A 23,831-nucleotide genomic window follows, 5' to 3' on the forward strand; every position below is an offset into this window, starting at 1 on the left:
TCACAGAGTGTTCATGAGTTTTAAAATATAAACATACAGCACCATAACTGGTCCTTCCGGCCTTCGAGCCTGTACCCCCCAAATTAACCCACGTTTTTGAACGGTGGGAGGAAATTGGATACCCACGCAAACACGGTGAGAACATACAAACTCATTACAGACTGTGCCGGATTTGAGCCCGCATTGCTGGCGGTGTAATAGTGTTGCACTAACCGCTACACTAATCTTGCTGTCCCTTGCATTAGATCTGAAAGTGAAATTAGCTGTGAGCGTACAAGTCTTTTATTCAATAAAATGGACAGAAAAGAAAATGAGAACACCAAATTTAATTGAATTTAATAATCAAAACAATTTAGCATGATTTTTTTTTCCTAAAACACTTGCAGAAAGAACAAATGAAAACATTTACAAGGACGATTTAACAGTTGGTAAACAGAACTCTGCTGACACCGGAAATGTGAAATTAAATCAAAAATTTGCTGCAAGTATTCTGCAGGTTAAACTACGTTAGTGGAAGAAGAAATGGCATTAGCATTTCAAATCAATGCCCTTTCATCAGATCTAGGAATTGTGAGGAAACAACCTTGTTTTAATTTGCAGAAAAGTGATTAAGTTGGAAAGAGACTCACACAGTGCAGAACAGGTCCTTTGGTCTCCTTATCCGTCTCAACTAAGTTGGCTTTCTGGGTAGTTCCATTTTCCTGTATTTGGTCCATCTAAAACCTTCCTGTCCAAATGTCATTTGAATATCAAAATTGTGCCCACATCTGTAGTTTGCCCTGACACCTTGTTCCATCTACGGACCACCTTCTGGGTGAAATAGTTATTCCTCAGGTCCCTCTTAAATCTTGCCACACTCATCTTAAACCTATGACTTTTAGTTCTAGAATCCTCTGCCCTGGGAAAAAGACTATGACCATTCTTTATCCATGCCCCTTGATTTTATAAACCTCTATAAGATTATCTCTCAACCTCCTATCAAGTAATTCAGAGGCCTAGAGCATAGAACACCCTGGCTTGGAAAGCCTGTGGAAACTCTTCAACTCTATTGACTGTAATTGTCTAAGAAATCAAGCCATAGATGAATACCCAGAAATGGCTAACAAATGCCCATGACCTGAGAATAGATTTGTAAATTATTGTGGCAAACCATGGAGGAACAAAACATTATGGCTCAGTTCCAGGTACTTACATAGAGGCAAATAACAACAACCTTGCACTTAACATGAGAAAAACTAAGGAGCTGAATGTGGACTACAGGAGAGAAATCAGGAGAACACGAACCATTTCTCATAGAGAGGTCAGCAGTGGAAAGGGCTAAGAACTTCAAATTTCTGGGTGTTAACACCTCTGAATATCTGTTCTGGGACCTCCATGTTGTTACCTTCACGAAGTAGGCTCCCCAGCGGCCATTCTTTGTGAGGAGTTTGAGGAGTGTTGGTACATCTCCAAAGACTCCTGCGAAATTCTACAAATGTACTGTGGAGACAGTTCTGATTAGTTGCTTCACTGGTGTGGAGGTGCAAGAGCACAGGACAAGAAAAATATCAGAGTTTTGAACTCAGCCACTGTCATCATGGGTATCTGTCTTCAGTCCTTCGAGGAGATCTACAAGAGGTGGTATCCGAAGAAAGAAATTTCTGTCCTCAAGGACCCCCACCACTCACCTCCTCTTCACACTGCTCGGGAAGGACAAACACCCAGCAACCCAAGGACATCTTCTTCCCCTCTGCCCTCAGATTTCTGAATGAACAATGAACTGCAGACACGACCTCATTTTCTCTTCTTCTGCACTAATTTATTTATTTTTAAATGTAATTTATAGCAATATTTGCACTGCTGCTGGAAAACAACACTTTTTGAGATGCTTTCATGGCAAAAATTCCAATTCTGAAACTCCCACCACATACCCCGCCAGCAGACCGTAACTTCCCAGAGATTTGGCCTGACTGTAAATTTATAACATCCAGGGACAGCTTGTTTGGGATAACAGTTCTAAATTTGGCCATGGTGTCATCAGTGCCAACCCTCTTTTTTATCCCTGGGGAAGGTTTGGGGCTGGGAGAGGAAAAGGAAAACATAAGAGAATGCAAATGGCGAGCACTAGCTATCAGGGATGCCAGAGAGAGAACAGTTCATCTCATTATATGCTCTGGAGAGGGTGTAGATGAGATTTACCAGGATGTTGCCTGGATTGGAGAACATGTCATATAAAGCAAAGTTGACAGAGCTAGGGCTTTTCTATTTAGAGTGAGATTGGATGAGAGGTGACAAAATATAAGACTATGAGGGGCTTAGATATGGTGGACAGCCAGCACCATGTTTCTGGAGTGACAATAGTAGATACCAGAGGACACATGTTTAAGATGTAAGGTTCAAAGAGCACTAACTTCACTTCAATGATGCCACTGAGAAAACAAGCCAGTGCAGGTAAAACTCAGTGGAACAGATATCATCCAGAGAGAAACATGCAGAGTCGATGCTTTGAGAGAAATGGCTAGTAGTGTTAAAGGGAAGGGGAGAGGTCGCAGAACATATTTCAATACAGCACAGTTCAGGCCCTTCAGCCCATGATGCTGTGCTAACATAGCAACCGACTCCACAGCAATCTAATTTTTCCCTATCTCTCACTCCATAGCTCTCTATTTTTCTTACATTCATGAGCCTAAGTCAGAGACTTTTGAATGTTCCTATTGTAACAGCCTCCACCACCACTCCCAACAACACATTCCAGGTGCCCACTACAGACTAAGTAAAAACTAACCTCTGACATCCCCCCTGAAATTTTCCTTAATTCACTTTAAATCAGTGTCCTAGGGAAAAGGTGCTGGCTGTCCACCTTATTAGACTCCATTGAGTCTTTTCCCATTTCTCATCCTTTGTCCCTCTAAAGAGAAAAACCTGAGCTCTGTCATCGTTGCTTCATATGATATGTTCTCCAATCCAGGAAACCTCCTGGCAAATCTCATCTGCACCCTCTGCAAAGCATCTATATCTTTCCTGTAATGAAGTGACCACAATTGAACACCATATTCCAAGTGTGGTCTCGCCTCTCTCTCACAAAGCCATGCTTGCTGTTCACAAGAAGAATATGCTTCTCTAAATGCTCAGAAATCCTGTCCTGACCCTAAGAATCTCTCCAATTGTTTTCCCATCATTGACTCACTGGTCTATAATTCCCAAGGTTCTCCCTCTTACCTTTCTTGAAAAAGCGAACTGCATTTGCCATTCTCCAATCTTCCAGTACCTCTCCAGATCATCGCCGATGCTCCAGCAATCTCTCCCCTTAGTTTCTATAATAACTTGGAGCATTTCCAGTCCTGGGGCTATATCTATCCAAATATTTTTGAGAAGATCTAGCTCTTCCTTTTCTTAACCTCAACAAGCTCTAACTCATTAGCCTGTTCCAACACTCACATTCACCAAGGTTCCTGTCCCTGCTGAACACTGAAGCAAAACATTCAGTTAGGACCTCCCCCACCTTCTCTGCTGCCAGGGTCAATGGGTGGACCAAAGAATGTTGAAGGATATTGGACAGAATTACCATATACAGTCAGGCGATCTTTAGTGGAATTGATTAAGTTTATCCCCAGGCAATTTTCCTCTAATTTTAGTTTTCTAGCTACTCTCATAAATTCAATAAGTAGGTTAAAGAATCAAAGGGATTCTGGATCAGATTCTCATCTGAAACACAGTATACAAATTACAGTTAAATATAGGATTCAAACTGAAATATCATGGTTGGGTTTACTATTTGACCGACATCGACACATACATAAATGTTCATGCATAATATTGCGTAAAGTTGTCCATTTAAATCAGCATCAGGTACAAATTCCTATTAAAAGAGATTTATTTGGTTGGCTAATGTCCATTCTAGTATCAAGGGTGGCTGTGTTCCAAAATGTTTCCCTCCACCCTCCTGATTTCCTATGGACTCAATGCATTACCTGAAAGTAGCAGGACAGAATTTATGATATACATCAATAGCAGCCTAATACTCTACACTCCTCAAGCAGCCAATTCCCAGTCGTCAAATCATTACCCAACTTACTTAGTGTGCCGTTAAAAACACAAAAATGCTGGCGATTAATTTGGGTGTAATTGGGTGGCACAGTTTGAAATGGCTGGAATCAGCTTCTGCTGTGCTGTAAATAAAAGTTAAAATTTAAATCTCGTCTTGTCAAAATGGTTTTGGAATGCAAAGGTCATTCATTCATTCATTTATCGGTTAGATAAATTTTTACATGATAGAGGAATTAGGGGATATGGGGAGAAGGCAGGTAGGTGGAGTTAGGTCATAAATTTGATCAGCCATGATAGTATTGAATGGTGGAGCAGGCTCGATGGGCCATTTTTGGCCTACTCCTGTTCCTACTTCCTATGTTCCTATGGAGATAGATAAAGGTTCTGGATTAAAGAGGTCTATCAAAGGCCATCAGCTATCAACCATAAGTGAGTACATGATAGGGACACAGTCACTTTGCTGAATGCTGCCAGGTCAAGGTGATTCAGAAAGGTGTATGCAACTCACCCAGCAAGCTGGATGAAATCTTCATGAATTTGGAAGCTCGTGGTGCCCTCAGGTCTCTCGGTTATATTGTTGCTCTTACCACATGATTCCTGAGTCATTTGCTTTGATGCTCAGTCAGTGAATGTAGGAGGGGGAAACGTAGTAAGGGCCATATTTATCGATTTCACTTCCCATAATGGATGAAATATTTATTCCAAATGGGCTTGGAAAGGCAGCAATCATTTATTTTAAAGTATCATCTTGATGCAACTTGATAACTATTGTGGCAAACAGAAAGGAAAACCATTGAAGAGAGAAATTTGGATATTGGATTTAATTAAACACCCTGGGGGGAAATTTGGCCTTTGGTTAAAAACAGTTTCACAGAGAATTGACAGTTAATTTTATAATTTCCCGATTTTCCATTTTGATGTTGTCTCACTCAACTGTGAGCTCAAATCATAAATTTATCATTTTAAAAGTCATTATTGAATCTTCTTCCAACACATTTTCAGTAAGTACACTACAATGAACAATAACTCTCTGCATAAAAATAAATGTCGCTCAGGTGTGTGCTCCGGTGGGAAGGCATATTCTAATTCACTCCTAAAAAAATAGATGTTGGCATGGCATGTTTTTATTTACCTTTTTCCCCAAAACATCAGGTTTGAATATGACCCTGCATAGCAAAGATTGCAGAAGATCTATAATCTTAGGCAGTCCTGGAATCCACGTCAAAAGTGCAATCAATTCAACCTGTGCTGGTCATTTAATGTATCTGAACTTGAACTGGACTGCTTTTTTATTCAATGAAACTGCCAGTCAGTGTAATGTTCAGTCTGCCAGCTCCCTGTATAAAGAAATGGTTTACAAGCAAACATAATTTCACTGACAGTTCATTGTGTTATAATTTTTTTTAAAATTTTGCAATGTTTCTAAAATGACAGAATAAAAGTGTCCATTTTGTTTAAAGCTGTCAGTACCTGACCGTGAAGAAACCAAGGACTGTTTTCTTAGGAGCTCTAAATGTTCTGTCAAATTTGGGATTAAGTTGATTTTCTTGGAAGTGTTCCAAAGGAGTTGTAAAGGGGTACAGTGTGTTTACCAATAAGTGTTCCTTAGCTGTATGGCTGAGTCACATTTGGCCTGCCATTTTGCCACCTTTCACCACCACTCCCTCCCCCCGCCCACCACCCTGCACCACTGAATATGGATGCAGTCAGACCTCAGATGCTACCTCTCCATCCTGCTGTCTCGCTGGGGAAGCAAATTTCATTAGAATGAACTCTAGCATTACAATTTAGGGTTCCGCTTCCTGCTGACAATTCAACCTGAAGTGAAGGAGGAGGAGGTTGTTTAACCAGATGCTGACGGGAGAATCAGAGAAATCGGGAGAAATGGAACAATGGGAGGGATAAAAAGGGGAGGAGTAGCATTGCAAGACAGGAAAATATGACAGCTGTGCTTAGACTGGACAGCCCAGAGGCCACATGGGTGGAGTTGAGGAATGGGAAATGTGTGACCATAATGTTAGGGTTGCATTTAGACTGCCTAATATTCAGAGAGAATTTGAGGAACAAATCTATAGAGAGATAGCAGTTCGATGTAGGAAACAGAAAGTTGTGATAGTAGGAGATTTTAATTTTCCACATATATGCTAGGACTCCCATACGGTAAAAGGGCTGGATGACTTGAACTTTGTCAAATGTGTTCAGGAAAGTTTTCTAAATCCATATATCGAGGTACCAATGAAAGTGGTTGCAACAACACTTTATCTCCTATTAGGGAGCCAGACAGGTCAGGTGGCAGAAGTAGGTGCAGACCTTTTTGGATCCAGTGACTATAACATGATTAGTTTTAATGTAGTGGAAGCTACACTGCTAACTGAAATAACACACAACCACATGGGTTGAGCTCAGTGAGCAGAACTGATTTATTGCAGGTTGCCTGGCTGGCTTTATGGTGTACCACCAAGTTCTCTGCCCAGACCTGGCTGAGAACCGTGCTGGGGGCACTGACATCACCAGGGCATCATGTGGGTCCCCAAGCACAGGCTTATGAGCCCGGTGCCGAGATCGAAGTGGAAACCCCTGATGACGTTATTTTGGCCGGCTTCCCCGCCGCGTGTGTTACAAGCGGGCCTGGTTCCCCTGCCTTATCGTATACCACCACACAGCCCACCCGCCCCGCCCCAGAACCGGTGCCAATGTCCTTTTTAGTCGGGTGTCCTCGCTTCTCGGGCTGGGCCACAACTACTGGTTAGGTGGGGTCAAGGTGTTCTGGCTTCAGCCTGTCCACTGTAAATAGTTTCCTCCTACCGCTGATGTCCAGCATGAACGTGGACCCTGAACACTGGACAACTTTGTACGGCCCTTTGTAAGGCCTCTGCAGAGATGCTATGGATGGGCCTCACCGAATAATAACGTACTCTGCTGAGTGCAGCTCTTTGGGGAAGTAAGAGGCCCGTGTGCCGTGTCTAGGTGGCGTTGGGGATGCATAGGAGCCCAGCTGTGCCTGGAGGTGGGGGAGTCGCTCATGCGGTGACCACTGGGGGTTGTGAGGTGCGTTGATGAACTCACTGGGGTAGCGCTAGTGGTGCGCCGTAGACCAGCTCAACTAATGATGCCTATAGATCTTCTTTGGGCATCGAGCAGATACCCAGGGGCACCCAAGGCAGTTTGTCCACCCAGTCGGGTCCGGTGAGGCGGGCCATAAGTTCCGACTTAAGGTGGTGGTGTGTTCATTCGACCAGCCCATTGGCCTGCAGGTGATAGGCCATGGTGAGGTGTAGATCAATCCCCAGCATGTTGGCGAGCTGTGCCCAGAGCACAGAGGTGAACTGGGCACCCCAGTCGCTGGTGAGGTGATTCGGGACATCGAACCGGGCGACCCAACTGTGCAACAGCACTCAGGAGCAGGAGTCCGTGAAGGCATCTGGCATCGGGATTGCCTCGGGCCAATGAGTGGTGCGGTCCACCACTGTGAAAAGGTAATGGTTACCCCAGGAAATGGGTAAGGGCCGGCGATGTCCACGTGAATATAGGTGAACCATTCCCGGAAGTGCTCGAACTCCTGTATGGGCGCTCTGGTGTGCCTGTGCATCTTGGAAAGCTGGCAATGGGTGCAGGTTCTGGCGTAGCTCGCGATCTGCTTTCGCAGCCTGTGCCAGACGAAACACTCTGCCACCATATGGACCATGGACCTAATGGAAGGGTGCAAAAGTTTTAGATATCATAGATATGGTGGAAGATTTGCCTGCACCACTGCTGGGGAACCACTGGTCGCTGGGTGCCCATGGAGACATAAAACAGGATGGTGCCCTCACCGCTAGGAGCCGGGAGATTCTGGAACCGCAGGCCTGTGATGGCAGTCCTGAAGGCTCGCGTCTCCTCGCAAGACTTCTGGTCCCGGGCAAGCTGGTTGAAGTCGAGGCCGGGTGGCAGCATGCAGATGACTGGTCATGAGAGTGCATTGGCGACCATGTTGTTCTTTCCCGCCTTGTGCTGAATGTCTGTGGTAAAATCCAACACGAAGGAGAGGTGACGCTGCTGGTGGGCCAACCAGGGATCCTTTGCCATCGCGAGTGCCTGAGTGAGGGGTTTGTGGTCGGAAAAGATGGTAAAAGTCCTTCCCTCCAAGAAATAGCAGAAATGCCGCACCACCAGGTATATGCCCAGTAACTCACGGTCGAAGGCACTATACTTGCACTCTGGTGGGCGAAGAAGCCGGCTGAAGAACGCCAGTGGTTTCCACTGTCCATTCACTTGCTGCTCCAGGACGGCGCCAATGGCTGTGGCAGAGGCATCGACAGAGAGTGCCATATGCAGGTTGGTGTGTGGATGGGTGAACATGGTAGCCTTCACAAAGCCATCCTTCGTGGCCTCGAATGCCCTGCAGGCATCTGGAGTCCAGGCAAGCATTTTATGTTTGGCTGTGATGAGGGCGAAGAGAGGCTGCATGATGCGTGCTGCACCTTTGATGAAACGGTTATAGAAGTTGACCATACCCGTGAACTCCTGCAGCCCCTTGAGGTTGTCCGGGTGTGGGAACTCCTTCATAGCAGCGGGCATGGCTCCTTCAGCCGTGATGGTATGGCCCAGGAACTGCATGAACTCTTTCCCGAACTGGCACTTGGCTGGGTTGATCGTGAGGCCAAAATCGGCCAGTGGTGAGAAGAGTGTGCACAGGTGGGCCTTGTGTTGCACCCAATACTTGCTGGCAACAAGGATGTCATCCAAGTAAATGAAAACGAAATCCAAGTCACTGTCCACTGAGTCCATAAGGTGTTGGAAGGTCTGGGCGGTGTTCTTGAGAAGGAATTTGAACATGCCGAAGGGGGTAATGATGGCCGTCTTGGGTATGTCCACCAGGATTTGGTGATACCCGCACACCAGGTCAATCTTGGAGTATACCCTCACGCCATGCAGGTTGGCCATAAAGTCCTGGATGTGAGGGATCAGGTAATGGTCAGGAGTGGTCGCCTCATTGATCCATCGGTAGTCTCCGCAGGGGCACCAGCCACTGGAGACTTTCTGGACCAGGTGGAGCGGTGAGGCTCAAGGGCTGTTGGAGCGCCAAATGATCCCCAGCTCCAACAGATGCGAAAACTCTTCCTTCGCCACCTGGAGCTTATCCTGCGGGAACCGACGTGCCTTGGGTGTGGATGTGATGGAACACCCCATGGCGTGGTGAGGCAGTGGAGAACTGTGACTTGAGGAGGGCCGGAAACACGTCCAGGATATGATGGAACTTGTCCTTGAGTGTACTGATCATGGCCATCTGCGGCTGCTCTGTGCGGGAGGCATTGAGGCGAATGGCCTGGAAGGTATGGTCATCTACCAGGCTCCTACATCGAATGTCAACCAGGACCCCATGGCCGAGGAAGTCGGCACCCAAGATGGCGGTCAGAAAGGATGAGATGGTGAACCTTCACGAGAACTTTTGCCGGCCGATCTGGAAATGGACGGTCTTGTCTCCATATGTCCAGATCTCCATTGCATTGGCTGCACAGAGGGGAGGTCCTCGAGACCAGTTACTGGACTCGATGGCCGTGGCTGGAATGATGCTGATCTGGTCCCCAGTGTCGACGAGGAAACGTTGGCCGCTAACTGAGTCCCACAGGTAGAGAAGGCTGTGTCCTTGGCAAGCTGCCACAGCCTTTAATAGCGGCCGGCCTGCTCGTTTCCTTGGAACGAGCAAGGCTGACGACACTTCTGAGCCTTGGCTCCCCAGCGCTGGTGATAGAAGCAGAGGCCCAGAGCAGATGCCTTGCCTCTGGTTATACTCTTTGTGGCACCTGCAGGGACCGGGTGTTCTACCGCAGTGCTAGAGGAAGGCTAAAGTGGCCGTGCCCATGCCTCACGACCTGCTGGACTTCTGAGCCCTCCGGGAATCGCTTGAGCCATAGCTCTTGAGCCTTCTGAGCAACCTTTCTCGGGTCAGCAAAGTTCTCTTGGGCCAGTAGCGGCCAGACGTCCTCAGGCAGGTGGTCAAGAAAGATGCGCTCAAAGAGTTGGCAGTTGGTGTGGTTGCCCATGAGTGCGAGCATCTCGTCCATTAGCTCAATCGGGGACCTGTCCCCCAAGGCATCGAGGTGCAGCATCCGAGCGGCATGCTGGTGCCTGGAGAGTAGGAGGGAGCTGGTGAGCACCCATTTGATGGTCCCGTATTTATCTTCTGCGGGTGGGTGTTGAATGAGGTGCAGCGCAGGTTTGGCGGTGGCCTGATCCAGGGTGGCGACCACATGGCAGAACCTGGTCATGTCTGATGAAATCTGGCAGAGGTGAAACTGAGCCTCAGCATGGCTGAACCAGGTCTCTGGTTCCTGAACCCAGAAGTCAGGGAGCTTGACAGCTATAGCACTGATTGAAGGATCGCTCATGTTGGGTTCAAAGGCGTTTGAACCTTTTGGGGTCACCAATTGTAGCGGCAGCTACACTGCTAACTGAAATAACACACAACCAGATGGGTTGAGCTCAGTGAGTAGAACTGATTTATTGCAGGCTTCCTGGCTAGCCTTATACTCCCAGCCCGAACCTGGCTGAGAACCACGCTGGGAGGACTGATGTCACCAGGGCGTCACGTGGGTCCCCAAGCGCGGGCTTCTGAGCCCAGTGCTGAGGTCAAAGGGGAAACCCCCAACAGTGCCATTTTGGCCGACTGCACCGTCGCGTGTGTTACAAGCAGGGCCGGCTCGCCTGCCTAATGGTGTGCCACCGCATTAAGTTAATTATGGACAAGGATAGGTCTGGTCCTCAAGTTGAGATTCTAAATCGGAGAAAGGCCAGCTTTGTGGAAAGGAGAAAGGATCTAGGAAGTGTAGATTAGGATAAGTTGTTTTCTGGCAAGGATGTGTTCAGGAAGTGGAAGGCCTTCAAAGGCGAAATTTTGAGGGTGCAGTGTTTGCATGTTCCTGTCAGGATTAAAGGCAAAGTGAACAGGTATAGGGAACCTTGGTTTTCAAGGGATATTAACGATCTGTTAAAGAGTAAGTATATAGAAAATGTAAGAAAATCCTTCAGAAGTAAATCAGGAAGGCAGAAAGAAGTCACCAGGTTGCTTTGGCAGATAATGTAAAGGTAAACCCAACGGTTTCTACAAGTATGTTAAAAAAGGATAGTAAGGGACATAATTGGTCCTCTAGAAGATCAGAGTGGTCACCTCTGTGAGGATCTCAGGAGATGGGGGAGATCATAAACAGTTTTTTTTTTGCATTAGTATGTCCTCAGGCAACTAGCATGTGTATAAGAAAGGAAAGAAAACAAGAAGTAGTGGCATGGAGGAGGTGCTTGCTGCTTTAGATTGAATAAAGTTAGATATATCCACCAGGCCTGTGTGATATTGCCTCAGACCTTGAAGGAGACTAGTGTAGAAATTACAGGGGCCCTGGCAGAAATATTTAAAATGTCCTTAGCCATGGGTGAAGAGACGGAGATGGAGGATTGGAGGGTAGTTGTTCTGTTGTTTAAAAAAAGGTTCCAAAAGTAAACCAGGAAATTACAGAGTGGTGAGCCTGACATCAGTAATGAGTAAATTATTGGAGGGTGTTCTGAGAAGTAGGTTATACAAGTATTTGGACAGCAAAGGGCTGATTAAGGATGGTTAGCATGGATTTGTGCATGATAGGTCGTATAAACTGAATCTTATCTAGATTTTTTCAAGGAGGTTACCAAGAGCGTAGATGGAGGAAAGGCTGTGGATGTTGTCTACATAGACTAAAGCCTTTGACAATGTCCTACATGGGAGGTTAGTTCAGAAGGTTGAGATACTAGGTATCCATAGAGAGGTTGTAAAATGGATTCAAATTTGGCTGAATGGGAGGAGACAGAGAGTGGTAGTGGATGATTGATTCTGAGACTGGAGGACTGTGCTTAGTGCTGTGCCTCAGGGATCAGTGCTGGGACCATTGTTGTTTGTTATCAATATTAATGATCTGAATGAATATGTGGGAAGTTGGATCAGCAAGCTTGCTGATGACACTAAGATTGGAGGAGCTGTGGACAGCGAAGAAGGCTTTCAAAGCTTGTAGAGGGATCTGGCCAACTTGAAAAATGGGGCAGAAAATGGCAGATGGAATTTAATGCAGTGTGAGGTGTTTCATTTTGAAAGGACAAACCAAGATAGGACCTACATAGTGAATGGTCGGGCACTGAGAAGTGCAGAGGAACAAAGGGATCATGGAGTACAGGTACATAATTCCCTGAAGATAGACATTGTATAGAAATCTTTTGACATCTTGGTCTTTATAAATCAAAGTATTGAGTACAGGAGTTGAGATGTTATGATGAGTTTGTATAAGACATTGGTGAGGCCAAATTTGGAGTATTGTGTGCAGTGCTGGACATCAAACTATAGGAAGGATTTCAGTAAGATTGTAAGAGTACAAAGAAGATTTACTCGGATGTTTGTGGATGTTCAAGAGTTGAGTTACAGGGAAAGATTAAATAGGTTGGGACTTTATTCTTTAGAGCATAGAAGAATGAGGGTGTGGCGGCATGCCATTAGGCAGGTGAACTGGCCCCGCATATCACGCAGGGCAGCCGGCCAAAATGGTGCCGTCGGGGGTTTCTCCCCGACTTCGGCATCAAGCTCAGAAGCCTGCGCTCTGCGGTCCACGTGATTCCCCGGCAATGTCAGGGCCCCCAGCACGGTTCTCAGCCTGGGCCGGGCTGAGAGCATAAGACCAGCCAAGCAGATGTCAATAAATGAGTTTTTGGTCACTGAAGTCAACCCGTTTGGTTGTGCAATCCTTCAGTTAGCAGACTAGCCGCTGCTACAAGGGGATATTAGATAGAGGACTACAAAATTATGAGGGGAATAGACAGAATAAATATGAGTAGGTTCTTTCCACTTTGTTTGAGAGAGATAAATATGAGAAGACTTAGCTTTAGGCTGAAAGATTTGGGGGAACGTTAGGGGGAATTTCTTCACTGAGAAAATACTGGGACGAGCTGCCACCTGATGTCGTAAATGTGGGCTCCCTCTTAAGTTTTAAGAAAAAATTGGATAGATACATGGATGGGAGAGGTCTGGAGGATTTTGGAATGGCTGCAGGTCAGAGGGACTAGAGAAATAATATTTCAGCTCAGACTAGAAGGGCTGTAGTTTTCTATGGTTCTAAGTGTCATTTCAGGTTGCAAATTGGTTTATCTTTCAGAGTTCAGTGTAGAAAATCTTCTTAGTCCTACACTGTTGGCAGCATCAGACTATTTCATCCCAGCTAGTAACCTGTGTGATGGTATTTTAAATGCACATTAAGAGCTCAATGGAACAATTATAAAGATATTATTTGGATAGTTAGCTGAACCCTTTCGTTACTTAATTTGTCATATAATTGCCAAAAATATTGTTATAAACTAATAAATGCTTTTTAGTACTAACAAAGGAAAGCAATGGAAAATTCAACAAACAATGTTAAATTATAAATAATAGTTTTTTTATTAAACCATTAATAACATAACATTTCTTACTTATCTCTAAACGTAACTCTAAATTTAACCCCACTATGCGCAAATGTAAATGTATGTGTTTGTGTTATTATTGGCTAGCCTACTTTCATTCTTCATCTTTGTAGTTATCTTCTGTGAGGTTTTTTTTAAATCTTCCCAATTCTATTCTTCCCACTAATCTTTGCTTCCTTGTCTGCCCTCTCTTTTGCTTTCACATTGATTATGACTTCCCTTGTCAGCCACAGTCATGACATTTTGCCATTTGATTGCTCCCTCTTTTTAATCCTACACCTTCCCCATTTCTTGCAGAAACTCCATCCATTGCTGTTCTGTCATTTTCCTTGCTAGTGCTTCCTTCCAATGTACTTTGGCCAGTTCATCTCTCACACCACCGCAATTCCCATTACTCCACTGAAGTGGTGACACATCTGACTTTTGTTTCTCTTTGTTAAATCTCAAATCCAACTCGTATTGTAAACACTGCCCCCAAATGGATCCTTTACTCTCAGCTCTCTAATGACCTGTGGTCACCAATCCAGTACAGCCAATCAACAAGCTGCTCTAAAAGCCATCTTGAAATTCTTATTACCCACATAAATGGTAACAATCTATTGTTTACTAATGGCATATTTGCTAGTCTGTATCCCTTTATTTCTATCAACCCATGTGTCTCATGCCATACTTTAACTAAGTGTCTCATTATTGGGGTGTCTGCTTCCCCTACTAATAGTTTCATTCCCTTTATATATCACTTTTTCTGACTTTTGCTCTCCTATTTTACTCAATTCAGCCTTTACCCATGCTACATTGTCTCTGCATTATAATAAAGTTCAAAGTTAGGTAGTTGTAGCCCTCCTTGTTCATATCTCCAAGTTAATTTTTCTATAGCAATCCTTGGCATTTTACCTTTCCATAAAAATTTCCAAACAATTCTATTTAAATCTTTAAAAAAATGTTTGGGAACATTAATAGGTAATGATTGAAATAAATATTGGACTCTTGGAAAGATATTCATTTTTATATAATTAACTCATCCTATCAAAGTTAAAGGTAAATCTATCCAACTTTTTAAATCTTCTTCAATTTTTTTTTAAATAATGGTCCATAATTAATTTTATAAGGGAGAGTCTAAATATGTGTTTATCCTAATAACCAAATATTTTATTCCTCTTTAGGCCATTTAAATTTCGAGGCTTGGCTATATTTTGTATTATCACCTACTATCTATATAATTCCAGGGGAAGAGTATTTCTTTTCTCTTCTTTTTTTCTTTTCTATGGGATCTTTTCTTTTGTAGGAGGGTGAGGGTGGGGGGGGGTGGGGGAGGTAAAACTATTAAAAATTGTCATGTCTGATAAAAAAACAAGCACTGGTTGTACATCAAATGTTTTTTAATTGATTTATAATACATGTATTGATAAATTTTTTAAAAAATTTAAAAAGCCATCTTGTAGGCTTTCTACAAATTCTGTCTCTTGACATCCAGCCCCAACCTGTTTTTTTTCCAATCTACTTGCATGTTAAAATCCCTATGACAACCATAACATTATACTTCTGATCCCTTTTCTTAATCTGTTGTTTGTTGTCCACATCCAGGTTACTGCATGGTGATCTGTATATCAGAGCCAACAATTTTTTTTTACCCTTGCCATTTTTTAACTTAACCCCAAAATAATTCTACATCTTCTGATCCTGTCACGGCCTCCCAATGATTTAATGTTGTCCCTTACCCACGGCCATGCTGCCTTCTCTTTTTAGTTGCTTATCTTCTCAATCCTCAGTGTATCCTTGAACATTCAAGTCCAATGACATCCGTCCTTTAGCCACTGCTCTACAGTGGCCACAACATAAATACCTGCTCATCTGCAGCTGTACTACATGCTTATCCACTTTATACCTTATGCTTGGTGCATTTAAACACAAAACATCTAACCCTTATTTATAACATTTGAATCTGTGTACCTGTTACTTCCTTATGGATGCAGTTTTGCTCCGTTTTCCTGTCTTTCCCCACAAACTCTCTCCCAGCTGTCTCCATCAACCACCTCTTCCTCTGCTCCTTCATCTTGGTTCCCACTCCCCTACGAATCTAGTTTAAACCCCCCCCCCCCACCAGAGTCCATTTGGAGTGGACTTTGCATGTGAAATGTTCTGTCACGTTAAAGGGTATTCCTACCATAGGGATATCTTGACTCTTATGGGTTGGCATAATGTCCAACAGCAAGACAAATTCATAGTTTCAACATACATCAGGGACATGTATAAATAAGGATTAACATGCCATTCCCGTTTAGCTATTTAATTCTCTTTCTCCTCCATCAAATTACTCATTACAAGGATGCCTAAAACAAAGCCCAAAACACCCTTAAGTACAACCATTGTCTATTTTCACCACTCAGGAGCCCCATCAGGGCTCTTGCATTCTTTCTGATATATCATGATGTCTTTTTCCAATCTGTGTGATGTATCTATCAAGGTTTCTCCTCAACCTTTACTGCCGTAGTTGTCTCCTGGCCAAATTCTGTGTCCCCCTCTTTCCTCTGGGCGTTACGTACCTATAAATGTAAGGCCTCAAGAATTTAATCAATGTTATTACTTGTCACTTTCAGATGTAAAATGCTGGAGGAGCTCAAAGTCTATCTGGAGCAGGTTGAGACTTTATAAATAAAGCTGGAAGATGCATAAACAAATTTAAAATTTAATGAAGATACTCCCAAGTCTAACAGCTTTGCAGTATAATGATCAACTGAATGCCATAAAAAAATGAAGTTTCAATGCTGATTTCCAAACTGGAACTTGAAAAACAAAACAATTTTTCTGCCGAGATTTGTCCTGTGCTAGTGTGGAATTACAGGTTATGTCATGCCAGGCTGTATCAGCACTGGCAGGAGATCACTGCCGATGTGCCTGACCATCGTCTTAAGCTGTTATTAAAATAATTAGCAGCGTCTAAATTCATTTAAAAATTATAATATTTTAGCACAGAGGATGTAAATGAATGGAAATGTGTTGTATTTAGGCTGTCAATTTAACCAGAGCTGCAACCATGTGAACTAGAAGCCTGTTTGCTGGACTCCATAGTCTTGTCTCCTTTATTAATAATTTAAGTTTACATTAATTTAGGAGCTGGAGATAGTTTTGGATTTGGGAGTATAGTGTGCATATTCCTCATTACCAAAACTTCAGAATCAGAATCAGAGCTTATTGCCTAAAACAAGTCATGAAATTTGTTGTTTTGCATCATAGTTGCAAATATTCATTTTATAACCATCTTACAACATAACTATATAAAAGAAAATAGTGCACGAAAAGTAAGGCAGTGTCTTTGGTTCATTGATTATTCAGGAACCTGAAGGAGCAGGGAAGAAGCCGTCCTTGTGTCACTAGGTACTCGTCTTTAGGCTCCTGTACTTTTTTCTCCAATGTTAGCAGAGTGAAGAGAGCATGGCCTAGGTGGTGGGGGTCTTTGAGGACAGAGGCTTCTTTATTAAGACACAGCCTCATGTAGAAATCCTCGATGGAGTGAAGTCTGGTGCCTGTGATGTTGCAGGCTGTGTTATCAACCCTCTGGAGTTTATTCTTGTCCTGAGTGTTGGCACCTCCATATCAGGCAGTGATTCAACCAGCCAGAATACTCTCCATGTGTTCTGGTAAACTTGTACCTCTCATTTTGTTTGTTTTAGATTGGTCACAGTGTTTGAGCTACCGAAAGAAAACAGAGACACACGCCAAGAGCACTTCAGATCATACAAATCTTTATTACTAAATCTAAAGCTGATTTCAAACTACAATATGCAAGCCCTTCCCAATTATACTTATCAACACCTGGACTGGTCCCAACTGCTGAAACGAGGCAATGACCACACACTTGTAGTAGGTTGTCCGAGCGCCGGTAGCAGCTTCTCCACCTCCTCCGACCGGGACGTTGGTTGGAGTCTAGAGGTTCTTCTTCTTGCTGAGAGACGTTTCCACCCCTCAGAGAGTCTGAAACTTCAGCAGCGGGACCACGGCTTATATTACCAAAAAATTGCTTACTCGAGCACCTATTTCCTGTGCAAAAAAAAAATAACCGAGCACGCCTAGGCTTCTATCAAATACCACAACTTTTCTAGCCTATCACTTTGAATACAATGGTTTACTTAGCTTCAAGGTCTCGCCTGACAGTCTGAGACCAACAATCCCATCAATCTCAAACAGCAACCGGCTAACAAGCAGGAAGATTAAACGTTCTTGGTACCAGGTGTCTTTTTGTCAGATAACTGCTTCTCTGGGCCCCATGGTGGAATTTAGCTTATGTCTGTTGATTCTCTAATTATTCTCAAAGTAGGTTACTGATACTCAGCCTTCCATAAGCAAAAGCATGGTCTAAATCCTCCATTACACCACAGTACACCTGTAGAAGTTACATAGGAACATAGAAAGTAGGAACAGGAGTAGGCCAAAAATGGCCCATTGAGCCTGCTCCGCCATTCAATATGATCATGGCTGATCTAATTTATGACCTAACTCCACCTACCTGCCTTCTCTCCATATCCCGTAATTCCTCTATCATGTAAAAATTTATCTAACCGAATTTTAAATATGTTTAATGAAGCAGCCTCAACCACTTCCCTTGTTAGAGAATTCCAAACATTCACTACTCTCTGGGAAAAAATATTTTTCCTCATCAAGTTTATGAGAATCTTTGGTAACATACCAAATCTCCTCAGATATCTCACGAAGTATAGACTCTGGCGAGCCTTCTTTGTGATTACATCAACATGGAGGCTCCAGGACAGATCCTCAGAGATGTTCACACCCAGGAATTTGAAGCTCTTGACCCTCTCAACTACTGAGCCCTTGATGAGGATGGGTCATGTTTTCCTGACTTCCTCCTGAAATCCACAATTCTCTCCTTGGTTTTGCTGACAATGCGTGCAAGGTGGTTGTCGTTACATCATTCAATTAACTGATCTAACTCCCTCCTGTAAGTTTCCTCACTACCGTTAGTGATTCTGACAAAAACTGTAGTGTCATTGGCAAACCTGCAGATAGCATTGGAATTTTGCCTGGCTGCACAGTCATGGGTGAATAATAAGTAGAGCAGTGGGCTAAGCACGCTTCCTTGGGGTGCGTCTGTGTTAATAATCAGTGAGGATTATCAATTTGTACTGACTGTGGTCTTCTGACGAGAAAGTCAAGGATCCAGTTGCAGAGGGGGTACGGAGGCCAGAGTGTGTAGCTTCTGGACCAGCAGTGAGGGAATAATGGGGTTGAAGGCCGAGCTGTAGTTGATGAAGAGCAGCTATGGCATGAATTTGAGATGATGCTATTGTTCTGAGGATAACATTTTCTCAATAGCATTATTTTTGAGGGTTCTCTTAGTACTACTGATGTAAAAATAAAAACCTTGGCCAGCTAACCTTTTAATAGCAAGTGGCAACAGGGTGACTTTGCCATCCTTTCTTCGTTCATGGAGAACTCTATGCCTTTATCCAAGTTCGTATATTCACAAAGTGGATAGAAATATGAATATAAATTTGCCTCAGCTCTTTCCAAGGCATGAGGTAGATCGATATTTTAGATAGATCAATAATAATATGACAATACTTATAGCTATGCACTCTATTAAATTCTATAAAGCCAATCTATATACTTTCAAATGATAGGCATTCATGTCCTACCTGGAAGACACTTAATTGCTTTATTTGCTGATAGATAATAAATTTCTGTCACTTCCTTTATGCCTCTTTTCTCAAATTAGTGTGCCACTCCTACCAATCCCTCCTTACCCAAATGTGTTATTGCATGTATATAATTAAGCAGTCCAGGTTAAAAAAAATGCATTAGGTACATAAATTTTCAAGCAAGGGTGGTCCACAATTTAGTTTCTGGATCTCTGGTGCACCGTCACTCTTCCCAGAGCTTCATCAAATTGGGATGTTTCACACACCCTACATCCCCAATGTCAGGAAAGACCATTCTATTTTCAAGCAGTTTATCACTTAGTGAAGGGACTGTTTATAAATGAGCAGTTTTTGCAGTGGCATGTACGTGAGCATTCCCAAGGGATGCAGGGTCCTGGTAAAGGCACAAATATTAAATGACATTCCATTCCCTATTATGCAGGCTCTAATAAGGGTGAACAATTCAGATTGCTGGGACAGACTGGATGGTGGAAGGCAGCCACCTTTATTACTTCATCTCTCTTTTGGATAATGGCATAACCTGAACGGTATTGACCTACATCATCAACAAAAGCTGATCTGTCAACAAACCAAGTCATAGTTTCCTCAATGGCACTGTCCATTAAATCTTGTGCCAGAAGTTAAAAGATGATTGTGCCGCAAACGGTCATAATCTGGTTCTTCAAGTTCATCTGGAGGCGGTGTTTAAAAAGCTGCTGGGTTAATAGTGGCTCTGTTTGATTGAACACCAGGAGAGTTGCCACTGAATGCTGGATGTAAACTTGTACACTGGATGTAAAGTGGTATGGAAGGTAGTTGAGTTGGTTTATCCTTACCTCATAAGGTGATGCTGACCATACCTCCTCTCATACTTCTCCACTATTTTACAGACGATGGTGTTGAAAGGTGCCATGAGGCATCAATGAATACATCAATGTTCACACGAGAATTCTTGTATAAAGTTGCTCCTGCGTCAATTAAAAATGGAAGAGATACACTTTGAACCTCCATTGTGACGATAGGTTCCTCCCTCCTTCCTTGTGTTGCTGGGGAGAGGCAGTGAGAACCTCCGGCCCCTTCTCAGATCATTGGTGGAAAGGATTATTAGTAGTAAAAGATACCTGATGGCAATCATCCTCTCCAAATGAGGGGCACTCCCAGAGCCAATTAAGCATACAACAGCTTCTTTATTAACCCTTTTTTAACGCTAGCGGGTGTAAGGGGATTCAAGAAAGAGATTAGTGACTCGTTCTTCATACTGATCCCCATATTCAATGCATCAGAGTGTTCTTTGTACTTTTATACACATTTAGGGCAGGAATCTTCATGAGATGCTTACAAGTTTCACGCAGGTTTCACACACCTGCATTTTGTGTTTACCATAACATGTTACCCTGTAATGCCTATGAATGTCTGAGAAAGTCAGAATGACTTGAGCCCAAGGTTTATTGGCATTCTTGTAATGTCAGCTACTATCTCACTATGGCACAGATGTTTAAGAAGGCAATTATATTCCCATCATTGCTTGACCCGCTACTGTATTTTTCTTACCTAATCCATTAACCCTTTGATAAGCATATGAGTAAAACTTATTCTTTCACACGTGCATGCACGCGTGCACATTTGTGTGTGTACATGTATACATACATATGTCTGCATGTATGTGTGTGTATACGTGTATGTGTGTGTGTATTTTTGTGTGTATGTGTGCATGTGTGTGAGCGTGTGTGTGTGTGTGTGTGTGTGTGTGTGTGTGTGTGTGTGTGTATGTGTACATGAATGTGTGTGAGGCAGACCAACTTGTACACAGGTTTCAAGATGCTGAATCTTATGGAAAGTTAAAAAAAATCAGATTGATTATTTGGCAACTTCTTCTGTGTTCCAAAGATCTTTTTAAATTGTATTTTCACCAGTTAATTATCACTATTTTGCTGATTTTTGTAAGATTTTTCTTTCTCTCTGAGAAAGGCTGCTCAAATTTATGCCACGTTATATCTTTAATTACTCCAGGTACTCCCACGTCAAACCTGTGGCCTTTTCACACATACCATATTCTACAAAGAGTACCCTGGAGGCCCAAGAGAATTGGATAAAAGCATCAGAGGAGGAGAACTTTTTCTCACCGTTCTTCTCAATCCAGTAAGTATACAATGCAGCCTTCATTATGATTATTTACTTCTAATATTTAATTGCAACATTTGAGCATTATGAGCAAGATCAGCACTCATTCCTTATCATTAATTACCTTTGAGAAAGTAGTATTTTACTACCTTCTCAGCCCTTTGAATTCCAAGAGCTGAAGATATTTATATTTTCTTTTGATGTGGCTGGGCAATGGCAGATATTTCACAGTGGAGTTAATAGTAAGTCCACCACTACTCCTGTCAACCTGATCCAGGCACACAATATTTGCACAACACATCTCCCCTAAACTTCCTCCCCTCACCTTAAAAGCATATCTTCCAATGTGTGACGCTTTTGCCCTGAGGATAAGATTCTGACTCTCCACTGCCTCTCGTGATTTGATTCACCTCTTTCGCCCTTCAGCTTCCAATGCTCCAGAGAAAATAATCCAAGTCTGTCCGGTCTCTCCCTGTAACTCATTCCCTGTAAATCAGGCAACATCCTGGTACATCCCTTTCCAAAGCCTCCACATCCTTCCTGTAATGGGGGCACCCAAAATTGCATACAGTTTTCCAAGAGCAGGCTAAGCAAGATTTTATGTAGAATGAGCAGATGATCTATTTTAGTTCTATTGAGTAAGGGGCATTTATTGACCAGATATCTAAGCATGAATCTACTGCTCTTCTTTGAAAAGGTGCTCCCCGAGGTTATAAAAGCCTCCTGAAAGTGCAACTAAGCCTCTGTTTAATGTCTCCGCTGAAAACGATGGTTCTTCCATCTGTTTGATTTTTTTCTCTCAGGGTTGCAGGGAAAAACCAAAACCCCCACATCCTCTCTCTCATGTGAATATAAAGGTCACGAGAAGGACAGGTGTCTTAGTGACATTTTCAACTTCAATTTACCTTTGTTGAAACCAGTTTTTTTGGCTGTCATTGTGTGGTTTTAAGGACTTCATTATGTACAAAGATTAGCGTATACAGAGCCGTTGTCATACCCACACTCCTGTTCAGCTCCGAATCATGGGTCCTTTACCGGCATCACCTACGTCTCCTAGAACGCTTCCACCAGCGTTCTCTCTACTCTGTCCTCAACACTCATTGGAGTGACTTCATCTCCAACATCGAAGTACTCGAGATGACAGAAGCCGACAGCATCGAATCCACGCTGCTGAAGATCCAACTGCGCTGGGTAGGTCACGTCTCCAGAATGGAGGAACATCGCCTTCCCAAGATCGTGCTATATGGCGAGCTCTCTACTGGCCACCGAGACAGAGGTGCACCAAAGAAGATGTACAAGGACTGCCTAAAGAAAGCTCTTGGTGTCTGCCACATTGACCATCGCCAGTGGGCTGATATCGCCTCAAACCGTGCATCTTGGCGCCCCACAGTTCGGCGGGCAGCATCCACCTTTGAAGAAGACCGCAGAGCCAACCTCACTGTCAAAAGGCAAAGGAGGAAAAACCCAACACCCAACCCCAACAAACCAATTTTCCCTTGCAACCGCTGCAACCGTGTCTGCCTGTCCCGCATTGGACTTGTCAGCCACAAACGAGCCTGCAGCTGACGTGGACATTACCCCTCCATAAATCTTCATCCGCGAAGCCAAGCCAAAGATGTACAGAATACACATCAACAGTGACATCTTTGTCAAAGCCCCTTAGGTTCTTATACCTTGACTCATACCTTGAAGAAAGGTTCAGGCATGAAATGTCATATATAAATCTTTACCTCCTATGGACGCTGAGTGACCTGCTTGGTTCCTCTAGCATTTCTGTGTTTTTACTACAATCACAGTGTCTGCAGACTTTTGTGTTTCAACCCCTTCGGAACTGAGATATTTGAATTGGGTAATCCCTCTGTTTTCTAAACTCCAAGGTATATTGGATAAAACTGTCCAACTACTTCAGAGAACAATATGATGCAATAAAAGTTGGAACCAGAATTTGATAAAAAATCACATCACAATTGAAATGATGGTCCATCATAAAATTGAAGAAGCTGGTAACTCCTAGTTGGGAAGGTCAAATATAAAGTGAAGATGACATTGAATGGCCAGGATGCACAAAGTCGGGGCCTGTATGATGATTTTATTTTTAGTTTGCTTTGTTACCCTCAAGGTTTAGTGTTCTGAATTGTTGCTTTTTTCTTCGGTCTGCACTGGTTCTGTAACTATTTGTGATCTCTGTTCTCCTGCTTTGGCTGATTGATTATTCCTGAAGTTTATCAATTCCCCATTGGCAAATGTTTCTTCACCTGCCAAGGTCCTCCTTGTGGGACATGCTGACGAATTCTCTTCCTCTCTACCCTCCTTTTCCTCCTTGAGAAAATACTCCTGAAATCCTATTTATTTAAACCATCCTTCAGAGGTTGATGGATAATGATTCTGTGAAGTGCAGTTTGAAATGATTCACGACGGGTCACCTTCACTTCATTAACGAGGTAAAGAGGTCCTATGGAATGAGAAAATTCTTTGCAGAGCGTGTCGTCAATTATTTTGTGCACAACTGATTGAACAAGGGCCAGATTGCCAGGTCTGAGTGGTATCAAAGATAGGAAGTGGCTGAGCTGATGAATGACAGAC

General features: G+C 43.3%; 1 protein-coding gene across 9 annotated transcripts in view; it reads left to right on the forward strand.

Annotated features, from left to right (window-relative positions):
• Nucleotides 1–23,831, forward strand: part of ndst3 (N-deacetylase/N-sulfotransferase (heparan glucosaminyl) 3) — a 417,173-nt gene that overhangs the window by 281,286 nt on the left and 112,056 nt on the right. For all 9 annotated transcript variants that reach the window (XM_069926585.1, XM_069926582.1, XM_069926590.1 and 6 more), the window contains one exon: nucleotides 21,138–21,266. In XM_069926585.1, coding sequence (XP_069782686.1) covers nucleotides 21,138–21,266 — 129 coding nt within the window. The remainder of the gene's footprint in view (nucleotides 1–21,137; nucleotides 21,267–23,831) is intronic.

Source organism: Narcine bancroftii, chromosome 3, assembly GCF_036971445.1.
Source record: "Narcine bancroftii isolate sNarBan1 chromosome 3, sNarBan1.hap1, whole genome shotgun sequence".
In the NCBI taxonomy this organism is placed as follows: Eukaryota; Metazoa; Chordata; class Chondrichthyes; order Torpediniformes; family Narcinidae; genus Narcine; species Narcine bancroftii.